The sequence below is a fragment of the Simochromis diagramma genome, unplaced genomic scaffold (assembly GCF_900408965.1).
Source record: "Simochromis diagramma unplaced genomic scaffold, fSimDia1.1 OVJJ01000822.1, whole genome shotgun sequence".
Classification (NCBI taxonomy): Eukaryota; Metazoa; Chordata; class Actinopteri; order Cichliformes; family Cichlidae; genus Simochromis; species Simochromis diagramma.
Genome location: NW_024387520.1, coordinates 8956201 through 8971066, shown reverse-complemented (window position 1 = coordinate 8971066; position 14866 = coordinate 8956201). Strand labels below are relative to the sequence as shown.

The 14866-nt window shown below is 40.3% G+C and overlaps 1 protein-coding gene across 3 annotated transcripts in view; it reads right to left on the bottom strand.

Annotated features, from left to right (window-relative positions):
• Positions 1–1967: 1967 nt before the first annotated feature.
• Positions 1968–14866, bottom strand: part of dock5 (dedicator of cytokinesis 5) — a 38659-nt gene continuing 25760 nt past the window's right edge. The window contains exons 29-51 of one of the 3 annotated variants that reach the window (XM_040019203.1): positions 14578–14748; positions 14366–14466; positions 13141–13199; positions 12734–12888; positions 12495–12580; positions 11949–12105; positions 11775–11815; positions 11603–11693; positions 11345–11467; positions 10926–11015; positions 10295–10399; positions 9872–10013; positions 8749–8830; positions 8553–8637; positions 8294–8380; positions 7994–8170; positions 6529–6612; positions 6310–6447; positions 5894–6066; positions 5596–5719; positions 5240–5399; positions 4912–5030; positions 1968–4779 (exon numbers count right to left, since the gene is read on the bottom strand). In XM_040019203.1, the coding sequence (XP_039875137.1) occupies positions 4678–4779; positions 4912–5030; positions 5240–5399; positions 5596–5719; positions 5894–6066; positions 6310–6447; positions 6529–6612; positions 7994–8170; positions 8294–8380; positions 8553–8637; positions 8749–8830; positions 9872–10013; positions 10295–10399; positions 10926–11015; positions 11345–11467; positions 11603–11693; positions 11775–11815; positions 11949–12105; positions 12495–12580; positions 12734–12888; positions 13141–13199; positions 14366–14466; positions 14578–14748 (2652 nt within the window). In that variant the 3' untranslated portion in view covers positions 1968–4677. Of the gene's footprint in view, positions 4780–4911; positions 5031–5239; positions 5400–5595; positions 5741–5893; positions 6067–6309; positions 6448–6528; positions 6613–7993; positions 8171–8293; positions 8381–8552; positions 8638–8748; positions 8831–9871; positions 10014–10294; positions 10400–10925; positions 11016–11344; positions 11468–11602; positions 11694–11774; positions 11816–11948; positions 12106–12494; positions 12581–12733; positions 12889–13140; positions 13200–14365; positions 14467–14577; positions 14749–14866 lie in introns of those variants that run through there. The other 2 variants (XM_040019202.1, XM_040019204.1) reach the window with 2 other exon arrangements.

Genomic DNA, 14866 nt, shown 5'->3' with positions numbered 1-14866 from the left:
ACACACAGAGACTCGGGATCCCTCCAGCTGTTAAACGGACAAAGTAAGAAAGGGCGTATTATCCTTTGATGCAGGGGAGTTAAGTCGTACCAAGGCCTCCGCTTCCATTCCTGTCGTCTTCCCCTCTCCCTGTTGGAGGGAGCTGGATTCAACATAACAGGGGCAAGTTAGGTTAAAGATGAGGCCAAGAACAGCTCAATACAATAAAAGGAACCAAAAAATAAAAGCGCTAATATGGCTACAAATGGCCATTTCTTCAGTGATTAACTGAAAGAAATGGCTACAGTTGTAGCTGCTCAAACTGGACCCAGTCTTAACTACCATATGCACATACGGTAGACTAAAGCTGTTTTATTGATCACTTTTGGACTTTTTCCTTTGACAGTTAAAGCAATAAATAAATAAATAAATAAATACTTGTGTTTTTTAAAACTACACTGCATTTAGTGGAAGATAAAAAAAGATGCAAATTAAGACTTAAAAGACAAAAGGCAATAAATGCGATAATTATCATTTTAAATGAGTGAAATTATAACAAACAGGGGTGGCATGGTGGTGCAGTGGCTAGCACAGAAGGTGCTGGGTTTGAATCCAGGCTGGGACCTTTCCATATGGAGTTTACATGATCCCTCTCTGCAGGTACTCAATCTGCAGTCCAAACATATGCATGGGGTTGAGTTAACTGGTGATTCCTAAATTGGCCACAAGTGTGAATGTGTGTTAGCCCTGCAACAGATCGATGACCTGTTCCAGGGTGTACCCTGTGTCCTGCCCTGTGGATAGGCTCCAGCAACCCCAAATCAGATGGATGGATGAAAAATAAATATTCCACCTGGAACTTATATGTTGTCTACGAACTAAGGAGGACAGTATGTCTTATTTTGTATTCACAGCTTGTTTCTGCTGACCCCAAGTGACCAAAAAAATCCTGCAGGTTGAAAAATAAAATAAATTATTGAATTTTATATTGAATTTTATACCGCAAATTAATTTATAATGACTTGTAAATATTCTGAAAAGCAGCCGCCCAAGCTTCCGCAGTAAGATCTAAATTAAAATACAGTGGGCTGGAATAAAAGAATTAAAGTAGCAGAAATATCTAAGAGAAGTATCTCAGAATTGTACTTAAGTACTTTGTTATGTCTGATAAATGAAGTGTAAGAGTTTGCAACTGTGTTGTGGAAAAAAATGTTTCAAACTTCGACTGAGTGCTGTCTCAAGGAAATGGAAATTGTGTGAGTGACCTCAGACTGTGGAATGACTCAGACACTCTGATGTGCCACCTGCTTGTAAGTCAGGTGAGAGGAGACTGGGAAGACGTCTGCAACAGAAAGGAACAATGCTGTTGTGATTTCTGCCCTTGGAATTGTTACAGCATTAAGCCGCAAACCTCTTACACTATGAGGTTGTTTCCATGGAGATGTTCCCGAGTATCCAGCTAAAGTTGGCAGTTATTACGTTGCTTCCTTTGCATGAGTGAACATCCCTTTAAATGTCCACTGCCCATGAGACTTGAAGGGAGAAAGATACCCCCGCACCTCACTATCCAACAGGAAGGAAGAGGCCATTAACAATACAGATTAGCAACACCAGCACCATCCCACAATTCCTAGAAGAATTGCGTAAAGTCCTCCCTGCTTTCACACAAAAAGCCTCTCCAGCCTATGCACCAGTGAGCTAAAGTAAAGTATCGTTTACCTACACCAACTCTAATTGTGTTTGAAATGCATAGGTCACCACTTCTGTGTCTAGTTTGTTGATGTTTTGAGCTTGAGTGGGTAATTTTTTTCACGCCATCAACAGCATCCCGATAACTGTCTGTGTGAGTGCTGCGTTTCCACCGAGGGTACAGAGGGTAATCTGTATTCTGTATGGAGGTAAGATTGCAGCTAAAAGGCTTTTTTTTTTTTTTTTTTTTTTTTCAAATAATCATAGGGGTAAAAAGGGAAAAAAATAGGGAGTCTGCAGGCATTTCAGAAACTGCTTTATTTCTGTTAAGTCAACAACAGCTTGTTCATAAAAAAGATCATCATATATCTCTTGAGGCATTGTTTGTATAAAACGTCTTTGATGCACGTTAAGGAATTTCCACTGTACAAAAGAAGTTAATCCCTTGTAAAAACAATGTAAATTTAATAAAACACTGGCAAATTAACAAAAGATTCAACTCTATCATTCTTAAAGCACTTTTACATGCAGAGATTTTGCACATACTGTTTCTTTTAGAACATTTTGACAGCGCACAGGAAAAAGTGTATATTGAAATCATACTAAAAATTACACTGCACTCAAAATAAACAATCTCTGTACACACTGGGTGTGCAAAACTAAGGAAATACTCAATTCAACGAATAGCAATAATTTACTTGAAAATTAATTGATAAAAAAGAAAATCTACCCACACCTGAAATATCAAACTAAAGTGAACTCCAGAGGTATTTATGCTTGTAGCACATAGCGTTTAGGGTTCTTTAAAGGACCAGTTAGAAAGTTTGGAAAATTTACTCTCTTGACAAGAGAAAGAGACTATACCACTTACATCATTGTCTAAATGATGACTCCATAACCTACAGTTAGCTTAGCATTAGGACTGAAAACAGCTGCCGACTGGAAACAATTCAGATCTCATGATTTCCTCTGGGATTAATAAAATATCCTAATTTGTTCACAAAAGAGGGAAACGTTGTGTTTTACATGTGGCAGAATGAGTATCTCTTGGCCAAGAGCAGTAACTTTCTGATCTTATTTCTGATTGCCACACAATGTCATCTTTAAACTAAAGGTTTCTTATAGTTTCGTGATTTGATTTATTAAGTGAGCTTTACAGATGGCAGGTGTATTTTTGTGTCTTCTATGTCTAATGCTAAGCTAAGCTAACCTTTTGGCTTAAATTCAAGCAACAACCTGGAAGTGCAAAAAACACAGATCACCTGAAGCTGGCTCCAAAAGTGAGTCAGTCCCCGTAGACTCTTGTGTAAAAATACCCAGAGATGAAGTGAATGTTTATAGCCAGGTACAATACTTGTTTTGGGATTGTATGTATAATTAGCTTCAGTCATGGTTCAAAGTTAAGGTCATTTGAACTGTTACAAAAATGAAACCAGCTGATCCAAGAAGAGTTGGCCAAAACTGAAACAAACAAATCTGTTTATGTCAGCTGATCTATTAGAATATAAGATCACCAAATGTTGCCATTAGTATATCTGCTGGGCACCAATGCAAACATGGACCTGCTGTTGCTGTTTTGTTTTTTTACTGGAATTTCCTGGAATAGTTTCATCTTACCCATGGATGCAGCTTAGCTGATAACTTAGCACTACACTCAGTGGCCTAAATATGGTCACTTCCTGTTCCAGAAATGCAAGCTGTCATGATTTTAGCTAAATTGGAGGCTTCAAAAATACAGAAATCACAAACCAATCAGTGATGTCATTCGTCTTTTATACACAGTCTGTGCTACATGCTACATGCCCACTAAAAAGGTACAAGAGTGGCATCTATGATCTTGTCTCCTAACCAATGCAAATAAGCAGATTTTCCAAAACGTCCTTTCACTGAACCTCACCATCAACATGATGTAGTTTAGTTTGGATGCACGGGTTACAGTATTCAGTTCATCATCAACATCAAAACAAACGCATAATCTGCAGCACATTCAATAATGCCATCCAGTGTCTCTGAAACATTGTGGTTTAGACACCATCAACAAACAATAACTACATTCTGTACATTGTTTTCCCTGCTCTCAATCAAGTTCGATATGAATCTAATGCAGCTTTTTACTGTTCAAATATGGAATGCTGGTAAACAGCTAGAGGGGAAATGAGTCATCCAGTGTCACTCTATAAGCACACACACTGTTCAGCCACAACATTAAAACCACCAGCTCTGAGTAGGTTCCTCTCATGACACTCGGACACAGGCCACTGATAGGGGACCACACAGAATGTCTTGTGCTGTCTGGGACTGGGACATCGGGAGCAGATCCTTTGTCCCCTGAGGGTTTGGTGCATTTTGTGGAAGCATCATAGGACTGAAATCTGGGAAGTTTGGAGGCCAGGTCAATGCTTTGGGCTGTTTTGGATGCTTTCAAGTAGGTCCTGAGCAGTTTTTTGTGGTGTAGGAAAAGAGCCCATTGCTACCAGCTGCTTTTCCCATGGGTAGCTGTGCTTGGTCTGCAGCAGCTTTAGCAGGTGTTTATGGTTAAATTAACATCCACACGAAAGACCAAACTTCCCAGGACGATGCTGGATTATAATGAGATGATCAGTGTTCGTTTCTCCTGCGTGTGGTTTAAATGTTGTGGCTGATTAGTCTACAAATAAAATATAACATTACAACATTGATCATTCCTTGTTCACCACATTCGCTTTGTGTTAAGAAAAAAAAAGTATCTTTTCTAAAAAGAGAATTAAAACCTGTACCTGAAAATCATATATCCATTTTTTTTGCACGTTAGTACCCTTATGACAGTCTTGTGACAGTAATCCCACACCTAAACTTCCTCGCAGCTTAACAACAAAATTAAAAGGACTGCTTGGAACTATAATCGACTTGCATCAGAAATATGCTTCCCATTGAAAATCTGATGGCCCTTGCTGTGGGGTTTCCACTCTGCCACAAATGAAGCTATGTTTATAAATCACAGCCAAATCATAGAATTAGGGGGTAATAATCTTACTGGGGGGGGTGCTCATAGGACGGGAACATTGACTTCCGTGCCTTTGGAGGCGGTGGAGGAGGCTTGCTCTCAATTTTCATCGGGAGCGGAGGCGAAAACTTTGGGGAAAAAGAGAAGAGTGCTCGTGTTAGGACTTCAAATAAAAATAAAAACGGAATATTTTAGCGTTTACATGACATTAAATATGTATTTGTAAGGGGGTGTGTGAGATTTTCTCTGAGCAGACGTACCTCTGTAGAAAACCCGGAGTTGTCAATCTCATGCGGGTGTTTCTTTGGTGGCATGGGTGGAGGAGTCCCTGGGGTGTCAATGGTTCTGACATCATTGTCAGTGAGAAGTGATGAATAACCTACGACAGGAGAGAGGAAATAAAAGCTTTTCAGGCCACATGCATCAGTGAATACGAGGTGTGTGTGTGACCTGATTAGGGCTTCAGACCAGAATGTGCTTACACAACGGAGCCCTCCTGTTTCTGCGTGTGTAAGGCATAACTTTAAGAGAAAATAAAACGATGACATGCAGTGTTTGACTTTTTTTGGAGGTGGGGGGGTAACATACTGGAGCTGCGTGGTGTTTGCGGTGTGTGTGGAGAGGCAGGTAGAGGGCTGAGCGGGTTAGACAAGCTGAGCTGAGATGAAACACCCTGAAACAGGGAGAGGGTAAGCCGGCGGTCTCCCAGCTGTAAACTCTTGGGCCTCTGCTGCTTCTCTGGAGGAGTCTAGAATGAAAGTGGAAAACACAACAATGCAAAACCATTTAAGCACAACGGGACTGCTCCCGATTCACAGTTAAAACACTTGACACAATAACAACACGGCCTTTTTAAGTACCTTTGTTTAGTGCACGTTACAGGGGAATAAGAATAACAGAAGAAATATGAAGTGTGTAAACAGTTCTTGGGCATAAGGCCTTACCTCATCTCCATCTGACTGCCTCTCAAGGAGGTTCTGGGATTTGCTCACACTCCACTCCTTTCTGTTCTTTCTAGCAATCCTATTGTCTTCATCTGAGCGGGACAGAACAGACGCCCTGCGATCTCTGGGACGGGACAACAAGGAACTGTTTGTGAATGAAGCAGATATAGAATCAGATGCATAGACGGTGCACTTTTTTTTCCAAACAAGGAAAACAAAAGTCATTTTAAAAGTAAGCAATGTCTAGACAGGATGGAAAGGTAGATAAAATAAGCAGCACAAGGATGCTGGGACTGACTCTTGGGAGGAAAGGCAGGAGGGCCCGTCTGAGGAAGCAGAGCCGCTGGAGAGGCCCGAGGAGGCGTTGGAGATGGTTGAGATAGTGGACATGCGACGCAGGGTGGAGGGCAGGATGTAGGGCATCACCACCGAGCCCACGCGACTCTTCTTCTGCTCGGTGAGAGAGCAGGGCTGGGACACACAAATGGGATTAAGCGTCACTGGGGGGAGGAGAGGAGATCTTGGCAGGGGAGGAGCACAATGACAGGCAAAACACGGGTCGCAATAGATTGGCTAAAGGAAGATTTATGGTCCTGCACTAATATAATGTACACTCTGCTTTGAATGAGAACCATTTGATAGGAAGGCAAGAGGGCCAATAGCTTAAGTTGGCACCCTCTTACATTAAATTGAGTTTTTGAGCTGGCAACACACCAAAGTTATGACGCCATATTGCTTCTCCACTTTCTCCCGAAGGTCTTGGAAGCAAGTGACCAGGCGGTTGTGCAAGGGTTTCAGCTGCTCCGTTGTCTTCTCCTCATGGACGCGAATTCCGTCTGCCAGGAGGGGGATCTGGAGGGGGGAGAGGAGTACCTAAGTGTTTTAGAAGGCTGCTGTCATGGATACCGTGGCAATGACAAGCGAAGGATTTACCTGCAGGGCGATGAGGCGTTTAAGTTCCTCAATGCGTTGATGGTCCTCTGGGTGCGCTTGGATGTAGGTGTTTGTGAAGAAAGCCTGCAGAGAATGGAACCAGAATGAAAATTGGGCAACTTGGGGGCTTTTTGTGTTGTCAAAGCATTGTCACTTAAAATACAGCTACTGGCTACATTGAATAGAGCTCCAAAGAGTGGCAAAGAGGCCACAGTGGTATACTTATGAATACAATCTTGTAGCTCATAACAAGCAACAGGCCAGCCAGAAGTTTTGAGTGGGGGAGAAAAAAAAGGATTTAGAAATTATAATTCACCATTATTGTTTGGAGTTGAATTAATTATGTTTTACTAGAGGGCTTTGGCAGTAGTTGGTCGATTGAATGCTTTATATTCTGGCTCAAAAAAAAAAGTTAAGAGCTGTGCAAGCGACATGAAACCAATTCAGCAAACAATGCAGTCTGCAAGGAGAAGCAGTGAGACACTGTTCTACTATAGTTTAATAGATATAAAGGGTAGCTTCTAGTGTGCACTGTACATATTCAATTTGAAAAAGAAAAAAAGGAGCCTTTTTTCCCATTTGTACAATTTACATTGCTGTTGTCGCAGTAAATAATCAATTCGTACAGCCTGCCAAACACTTGGCATGTCCACATGTCCACATGCAGTATTTCTACACCACCACCTACACCAGAAATACAAAAAACACAGGTGAATTCAAAAGATCATTTTTGGTATGAAGTTCTGTTCGCTGTCATCTGGGTCACGGATGACTTTGTTGTTCTTTGTTCTTTTTTTGTTCCCATGGTGAAAATCTTCAAGAGTTCTTATGCGACTAAAGCCACAATGACAAAGCTTATTTCCATCTACTGACTTCTCATTTGATGATGTGATATCAGGAATGCTCAAAAACACACAGAAATAATTACCCTTTCATGCAGAGATGAGCCTAACAATGAGAAGTATTGTAACAAGGTGAAATGCATCAAAATCCATGTTTTCTCAGAGGACAGTATGTTCTCTGTGATCTCTGTATGCTCCATGAGCACTGCTGTTCCTTTAATTCAATCATCAGATTAGAGTTTGAATCTGTCCGTTACTTTAGTTAATGACCGTATAACTGCATTCACAGTACTGCACGAGCTGTTCTTTGAAATCCATGCCAAAAGTTACTATACACACTGGTATAATTGAAACAAAAATGAGTGAATGTGTGTTGAGGACGTCTTTGTCGGGAATCAGTATTTCACTGTGAAGTGCGAGATGGTTTTTTTTTTTTTTTTTTTTAATCTGCTTGTTGTCCAGAAACCATTTTTGTTTGCTTTGAGAACTTCCACAAAGCTTCCAGCCTAATAAGATGACCCAATTACAAAAAAAATCCCTTTTAAATTATTTGTCTGTTAAAAAAAAAAGCAATCTGAAGAGAAAATGTCATATTAGTTTTTTTGTTTTGTTTTTTAAATGACCTTTTCATAGTTGGAGAAGCCACCCATGACTGCGGGGTCAACTATGCCATTGAGCATCATGGACAGTGGGTTGACGGACAGTGAGCGATCACATGCTTGCTGTTGCACAAGGTTACTCAGCTTTTCGTTGGTTTTCTCCATGGTTTCTACGGCGTTTTTCAAAGGACTGATTTCCTCCTGCACATTAAAAAGACACACATTAAAAATAAAGTGTATTTTAGGACAGATTTTAGTGAACCAAACGATGCGACATAAGAAAACACAGAGTGTGAGCGTCAAGGTTTAGTCCAGTGTTCTTACCATTGAGACAGATTTGACTTCAAACCATTTGAGAATCCCTGGGAAGCGATAGGCCGTAATGTATGTTGTTCTCTCGATCCACATGGTCTATAGGGCAGAATAAATAACAATAAAATATAAAGGCTGACGTTTTCATGTCTTCATCAATCTTTGAGGTGCGGCATGTGCATACACAGGGTTTTTTTCTGCCTTCTTTTAATTTATGAGTGTATGCTTACATATGAGTCATTGCTTTAAAGTAAATTTAAAAAGTCCTAACCGCAAATTCATTGTCTGGGTCCTTTTCACCTTTCCTGAAGGGCCTGGAATACTGGAATTGGTCCACTTCATTGGTTCTGTAATAGCTGGAAAAGAACAGGGAAGGACAGCATTGAGTTAGCGCTTTGCCCAGGGAACCATAAATCCCAGGATAGCCACGGGAAAATAAATCAGCCTTTAAGTGTTCTGTTACGCACTTTAATATCTGCTCTGGAACCCCCTTGTCTTTAAACTGCTTCGGCAAAGTGAGAACAGGCTTGACAGTAAAGCACTGGATGTCTGAAGTTCAGCTAAGGATAAGACGAGGGACAATATGAAAAAGCAGAGACAACAAACACAAGTCAAACTCAGTATGGTTTTAAGAGTTTCCTTAATTGGCAAAAAAAAGCAAGTGCCTTCTTATTTTTTAAAATTGTACTCCTGAGGTAAGAAAAGAACTCTCACAGTGCTGGTGCTAACATACTCTCTTAGCATGCTAATATGTGCTAACTAGCCATGGACCAAAGCTAAAGCTAAAGCTTTAATGAAGGTATCAGACATAAACATTGGTTCTTACATCTGCATTGGTCTGTGAATCTTCAGCTAGACCTGCTTTGATCTTTTGGGGGGTTGGGGTTTTTTGTTACAGAAATACAGAATAGATACAGTGAGGCAAAAAATTGTTTGCACATTCACTCTCTTAGGTAAGCTTTCGTAAAATAGTAAAATAGTTCTCCTTTTCTTTGGATTTTACTGCCTTTTGTTCTCTGTCACAACGATCCCACACTGCTTCACTAATATTGGGATATTGAGGCTGGGACTCTGAGGAGGCCAATCTATGAAGATTTTTGCACTTACTTAATTGATAGTTTATTTTAGATCATTTCCATGCTAAAAATGATGCCGTTCCTGTTCTGATGAAACTTTTCTGCATTCATAATTTCATCAATGTTAACTAGATCCTCATAACCAAGGGCTGAAATCAAGCCCCACAATAATGGTTCATGAGTTAGGTGGCCTTTTTTTTATGCCTAAATAATTCATAGGTTAAGTAGCTTAACTAGCATTCCTCTGAAAAGGGTCAGATACAAGAACTGGACTGTAATGGGTGAAAAAGCAGCCAATTTCCAAAGAAAAAACTTTGAAAGACATCTATAAGGCCTGCAGAACTATGGCTGAAGACCACATAAAAGAAAGGAAAAGAAAAGAGAAAAAGAAAATCACAAGGAAGTCTGGCTTCTTGGAAGCAAAATATGAAGAAATAAGGGGTGGGTCACAATACTCCATGTCCAAAAATGCTGACATATGATTTAAAAGCATTTTCTTATCATTAAAGGATACACTGTCCTGGGGAGTTGCTAATGTTTTCTTCGGGGGGTGCTGTGCTGGTCATCCGCACGGCATTTGGAAACCGAGAGAGCAGCTTTAAGCTGAAGTCCTCGAGCCACTCATACTCTTTGCCTCTGTAGATGAACATTTTATTCTGCAGCAGAAAGTGTAATTGTGTAACACATCAAATGAAAGTCAATAAGCAGCAAGAATTATGATCAACCTCATTTTCCATGATATACGAGAGGTGTGCATGTGTGATGCTGTATTTGTGCTGACATTCTCTCGTGTCATCAGAAAGCTAATAACCTTTATCGGCATTATTGCACATTGCCCCGAGACATTTTTCAAAAAGCCAGCTCACTGCATAAGCAACGGGTACATAAGGGTTTTTCCTAAGTCTCTATTTATTGAGATAGGTGTTCATTTTCTTACCCTGAGGAAGGACGGGAATCCAAGGCCATAATATCCAACAGCAAAATACTCTGGCTGCGGCCGCATCGCATGCATTATTTTCTCATAGAACTCAGCTTGTTTTTTCTGTAACACAAGCCAAACAAGATTGTAAATACAGTTCAAAGACAGTATTTTGAAATTAAACTAACAGCAGTTACAAAAATAAAACCATTTATAACAGTATTCAAAAAAAAAAAAAAATCACTGCAACAAAACTTTCATTATCTTTTACTATTTCAAGAAAAGACTTCTGAAGCACAAATATACAAAATGACTAACGCTGAGAGACTTTATAACTAGACTGCACATAATCAAATTAAACTCCACACTATCAGCAGACGCTGTCGGAGTGAAAATGAGCTCAGCAAAAGGTTACCGCACACACTCTCTTCTCTCCTTCCCAGAGAACCGGCTGCAGCCTCGAACAAGCTGGCACATAATTCTTGTCATCACGCTCATTTAAATTAGTATTAATGAGGCCATAAACAATGAGAGTCTGCACTTTATATCAGTTGTTTTCCCTATCTGTTTATGAAGGTGACTTTCTCTGAGGTTTCAGTAATCACAGTGCTTTATTTGCAGTACTCAATTCTAAAGCATCTCTTCTTACCAGTAGCTGGCTCAGCTCCATGAAGTCAAACATGTGGCTCTCGTGCATCTTGGCCAGCTGTTTGCCCAGCTCAATGGCCTTTTCCCACATCTGAGAAGACACATGCACCACTCGGTCATAAGAGGGACTACTGTAAACATAACACAAGGTATACTTCGCCATCTGGTTCCCCCTGCTGTTCTCGGTAAAAACCCCTACCTCACAGCTTCGGGGGATAACAGTTGATGCTTCATGCGCTAACTACTGAGAAGCCTAAACACTGTCACAACTCAAAAGTCTTGTGGCTGGGTCTGTGTTTTTGTTGCTTTTGCAACTTCCTGAGAAGTTTGCCAATGTTGACTTACAGAACAGACATTCTCTGGAGTGGTTTAAGCCTCATGCTAAGACAACAGCTCACATGTAGAGCAGCTAATAATCACCTTGCCCTTGTCCAAGTAACATATAATATCCTGGAAGAGCCTCTCTTTCAGCTCCTGCTGGGTCCACACATGCTCCCCGTCTCCCCGAGGTATCAGATGAGCTGCGCAAGGTTTGTCGGACCACTGCGTTAAAGCAAATAACCATAAATAAGCATTCAGTTCACCATTTAGAAGCACACTTGAAAAAGATTAAACAGCTCAGACTTTAAAAAAAGATCTCTTTGTCAAACAAAAAAAAGGCTTTGATGTGTCAGAGACCTCCAGTAATTCGGCATGCAGCAGCAGAGTATAGGCCGCCTCTGTGTAGTTCTCACAGTCCAGGTGCAAATCTCGCAGCTTGTACAAGTACCTGTTACAAGAGCACAGCGGTTAGACACAGCTCGCCCATTAGCCTGCAAACCAATAGGCTTTACATCTCAATCTGACACACCTAATGTAAATGTCCTCCCTCTTCTTCTCTTTGTAGAAATTCTGCAGGAAGGAAAAAAAGAGGGAAAATTTGATGCTTTTTCTTTAAACATTTTCTTTCAAGCTATTTGCACAGGTGATTGCTTTATATTGCAAATAGCGTTACACCTTTGGTTAATATAGGCAGAGGGCATACCAGCACATTGACGGTGCAGCTCATGCGGTGCTCGGGGCTCTCATCGTGTGTGATGGTGCGGTACGCCAGTAGATTCTCCAGCAGGCTGCTCAGCAGCAGAGCCAGCTCTTCTCCTGACTGGGACAGGTATCTGTGGCGTCTGCAGTGCTCCAATAATCTACACATACCCAACAAAACAAAAGTCATTTATAGACCACTCTTCAATTGTAAAGGTAAATTTCTAGTTCATCATTTTGCTAAAGCCTGACTTTCTTTCTGACAAACACAATAAAATTTGCTTTATTATTCCAGAATGGTACATTCTGTCCCTGAGAGACATCGCTTTATTAGACACTGCTTACAATTCTAACAGACTACCTCACTCTTCTGGCTCCTTGAGAGCCGAATCAAAATACAATCAGAAAGGCCTTTGTATTATTTTTTTGAAGCAATCCTATGTGAATCCCTTTTTGAGAAAGAATCAGTGTTTTTCATCAGTGCGGTGTACTCCTTAAACAGATTCGGGTAAAAGAAATCTTTGCTGTTTGATCTGCTCCTCTGGCTTACGTTTTCTCCAGCAGGACTTTGTACTGCTCATCCCCTCGGCCTCCCTCTACCTCTTGATCCAATTTTGTTATCAATTCATTTTCAAACTGCAAAGATGAAAAGAGAATTTAAAAAAATAAATAAAGTAACCAAGGCCACCATCACACAAGCATCACAAATGTCATATTTAGCCAGGAGCAGCTTTCGCAGAATTCAAACAAAAACCACCAAAGTGGCGAACTTCTGAGGCAGATTTTCACCGTTTCAAACGTGTGTCCAGGGCTGAAGTTGTGCTCGCACTGCATCATATCAAAGAAGATTGGGATGGTGGCTTTCCTCAGTTCGGGCTCAGGCACTAATGTGACCTCCAGAATGGGTCCGACCATAGCTGGGATGAACTTCATTTTGTGGGGGCCTGAGGGACAACGAACATTATCACACAGAAACATCATAGTGTTATTTGAGGAGGCAATAAACCGCATCTTCATTCTCAACAAAGAGAGGACAAATCTAATAATGTGGCAAACAAAACAACAACAAAATATGAAGCCGGACAATAAAAAAATATTGTCTTGTTATTCCCTTTGCATTACTTGCAGGGAATGAATACACAGTTCCACAAACTCTGTGATAACAGAAGCATTACCAGATGGTCCAGCACACTCACCGAGATTATACCACATATCTCTGATCTTAAATCCAATAGTCTTCCTCATGTCTCCGTATCTGCAGCAAAATTCAATCAAAGCGTTGTTAAAATATGCTCTACAACCACAACAAAAGTGGCATAAGAGGTGTGCAAACGGGAAATGATGACAAAATGCAGTCATTTGCATATGATTTAAATCTTATATTTAACTGAAGAAAGGAAAACAAAAATAGAACAAATAATTATCAGACCACATCCTACCTCGTAGTACCATATCCCCCATATAGAGCAGCTCACTCGCTTCCTAGAGTATTTAAAAGTAAAATGGGAGGCAGAGCCTTCAGCTTTCAGCCACCTCTTCAGCTTCCAGTTTGGATTCGGTAAATCATAAAGGGTCATCTGATTGCTGGGCCTGTATTACTGTATGGTCTGTACAATGTAAAGCACCTTTAGGCCACTGTTGCTATTATTTGCGCTATATCAATAAAATCGAATCAAAAACTCTCTTGTTCTTTTAGTTTGAGAAGCTGGCAAATAAGGACCTGTGAGGTATCTGTCCAACTCCGGTAGGTACTCTGGCTTCCCACTAAAACCAGTTTGTTTAAATGGAGTGGTACATACTATTGAATTCCAGGATACCCTTTATTTCTTAGAACTTGAGAAGAACATTAGATTTCAATTTTTTTGGTCCATTTTAGCACTATAATTTGACCCGCAGAGCCTGATTCTTCACCCGCTCCACTAACCAAATTTACCACTTCTTTAATCAATGCAACAGCGGACGTAATAGGAATGGGGTTTTCAAATGATTAATCAGTCTTTTAATGTGATGAACTTGAGTTCGGTAGCACAATGTGCCACAGGAGAACAGAAGTAATGGTTGCTAATGAGGCCCAATGTATGCCTTTGTAGATACTCCATTAAAAAATTCATAAATGATTTATGATGAATTATTCCATTAATCATTATTTGCCATTTACAAGATTTCCAATCAATTTCAGGTTACATTAGAAGAAAACAAATGTGCTTTCAAAAATGAGGACTTTTTAAAACAAAAGCCAGTCTTTTTTTTCTTGTATTGTGTATTAAAAATAAAAACACATTTATTCTTCAGCATTTAATATGCTTTTCTTCCATATTTAGCCAATTATAAAACGTACTCTATTTTTGTTTACATTCTACACAACGCACAATCTGTTTGTTATTTTTAATAACCCGTCTGATGAATAGTAAATGGTCTCACTTGTTCAGTATCTTGTTTCGTTTTTCTTGAGAGAAGGACTCCAGCTGCAGCGTCTTGTGAGTGAGAAACGCCACGGTCAAATGGAAGTAGTTATTCCACAGCTGCGAGGGGAAGCAGGGTTTTCAAATATTAATACCATAATTAACCGATTTTGAGTTTGTGTTTAATAAAGAATGTAACCTCTACTGAAGCAGGAGGAGGACGAGACTAACCTGGAGTTCAAAATGCGCCTTGTCCAGGAAAAACTTGTTAAGGACGTCCGAGTACTGGTTAATGGCCCTGAGGAAGACTCCCATTTGCACCAGGTTCATGACCATCCAGTCAGCGGGGAAGACATTTCCCATGAGGTCTTTAAACATGATGAATGTCTCCATGAGGAAGTCCTTGGGTCAAAAGTACAATAAAATCATTACTGCATGGGTTTACTCTCCAGCCCTTTAAAGAAATATAATAAAACCTGCCAAAAATTCACAGCACTGCAACTACACGTCAGTCAGGCAT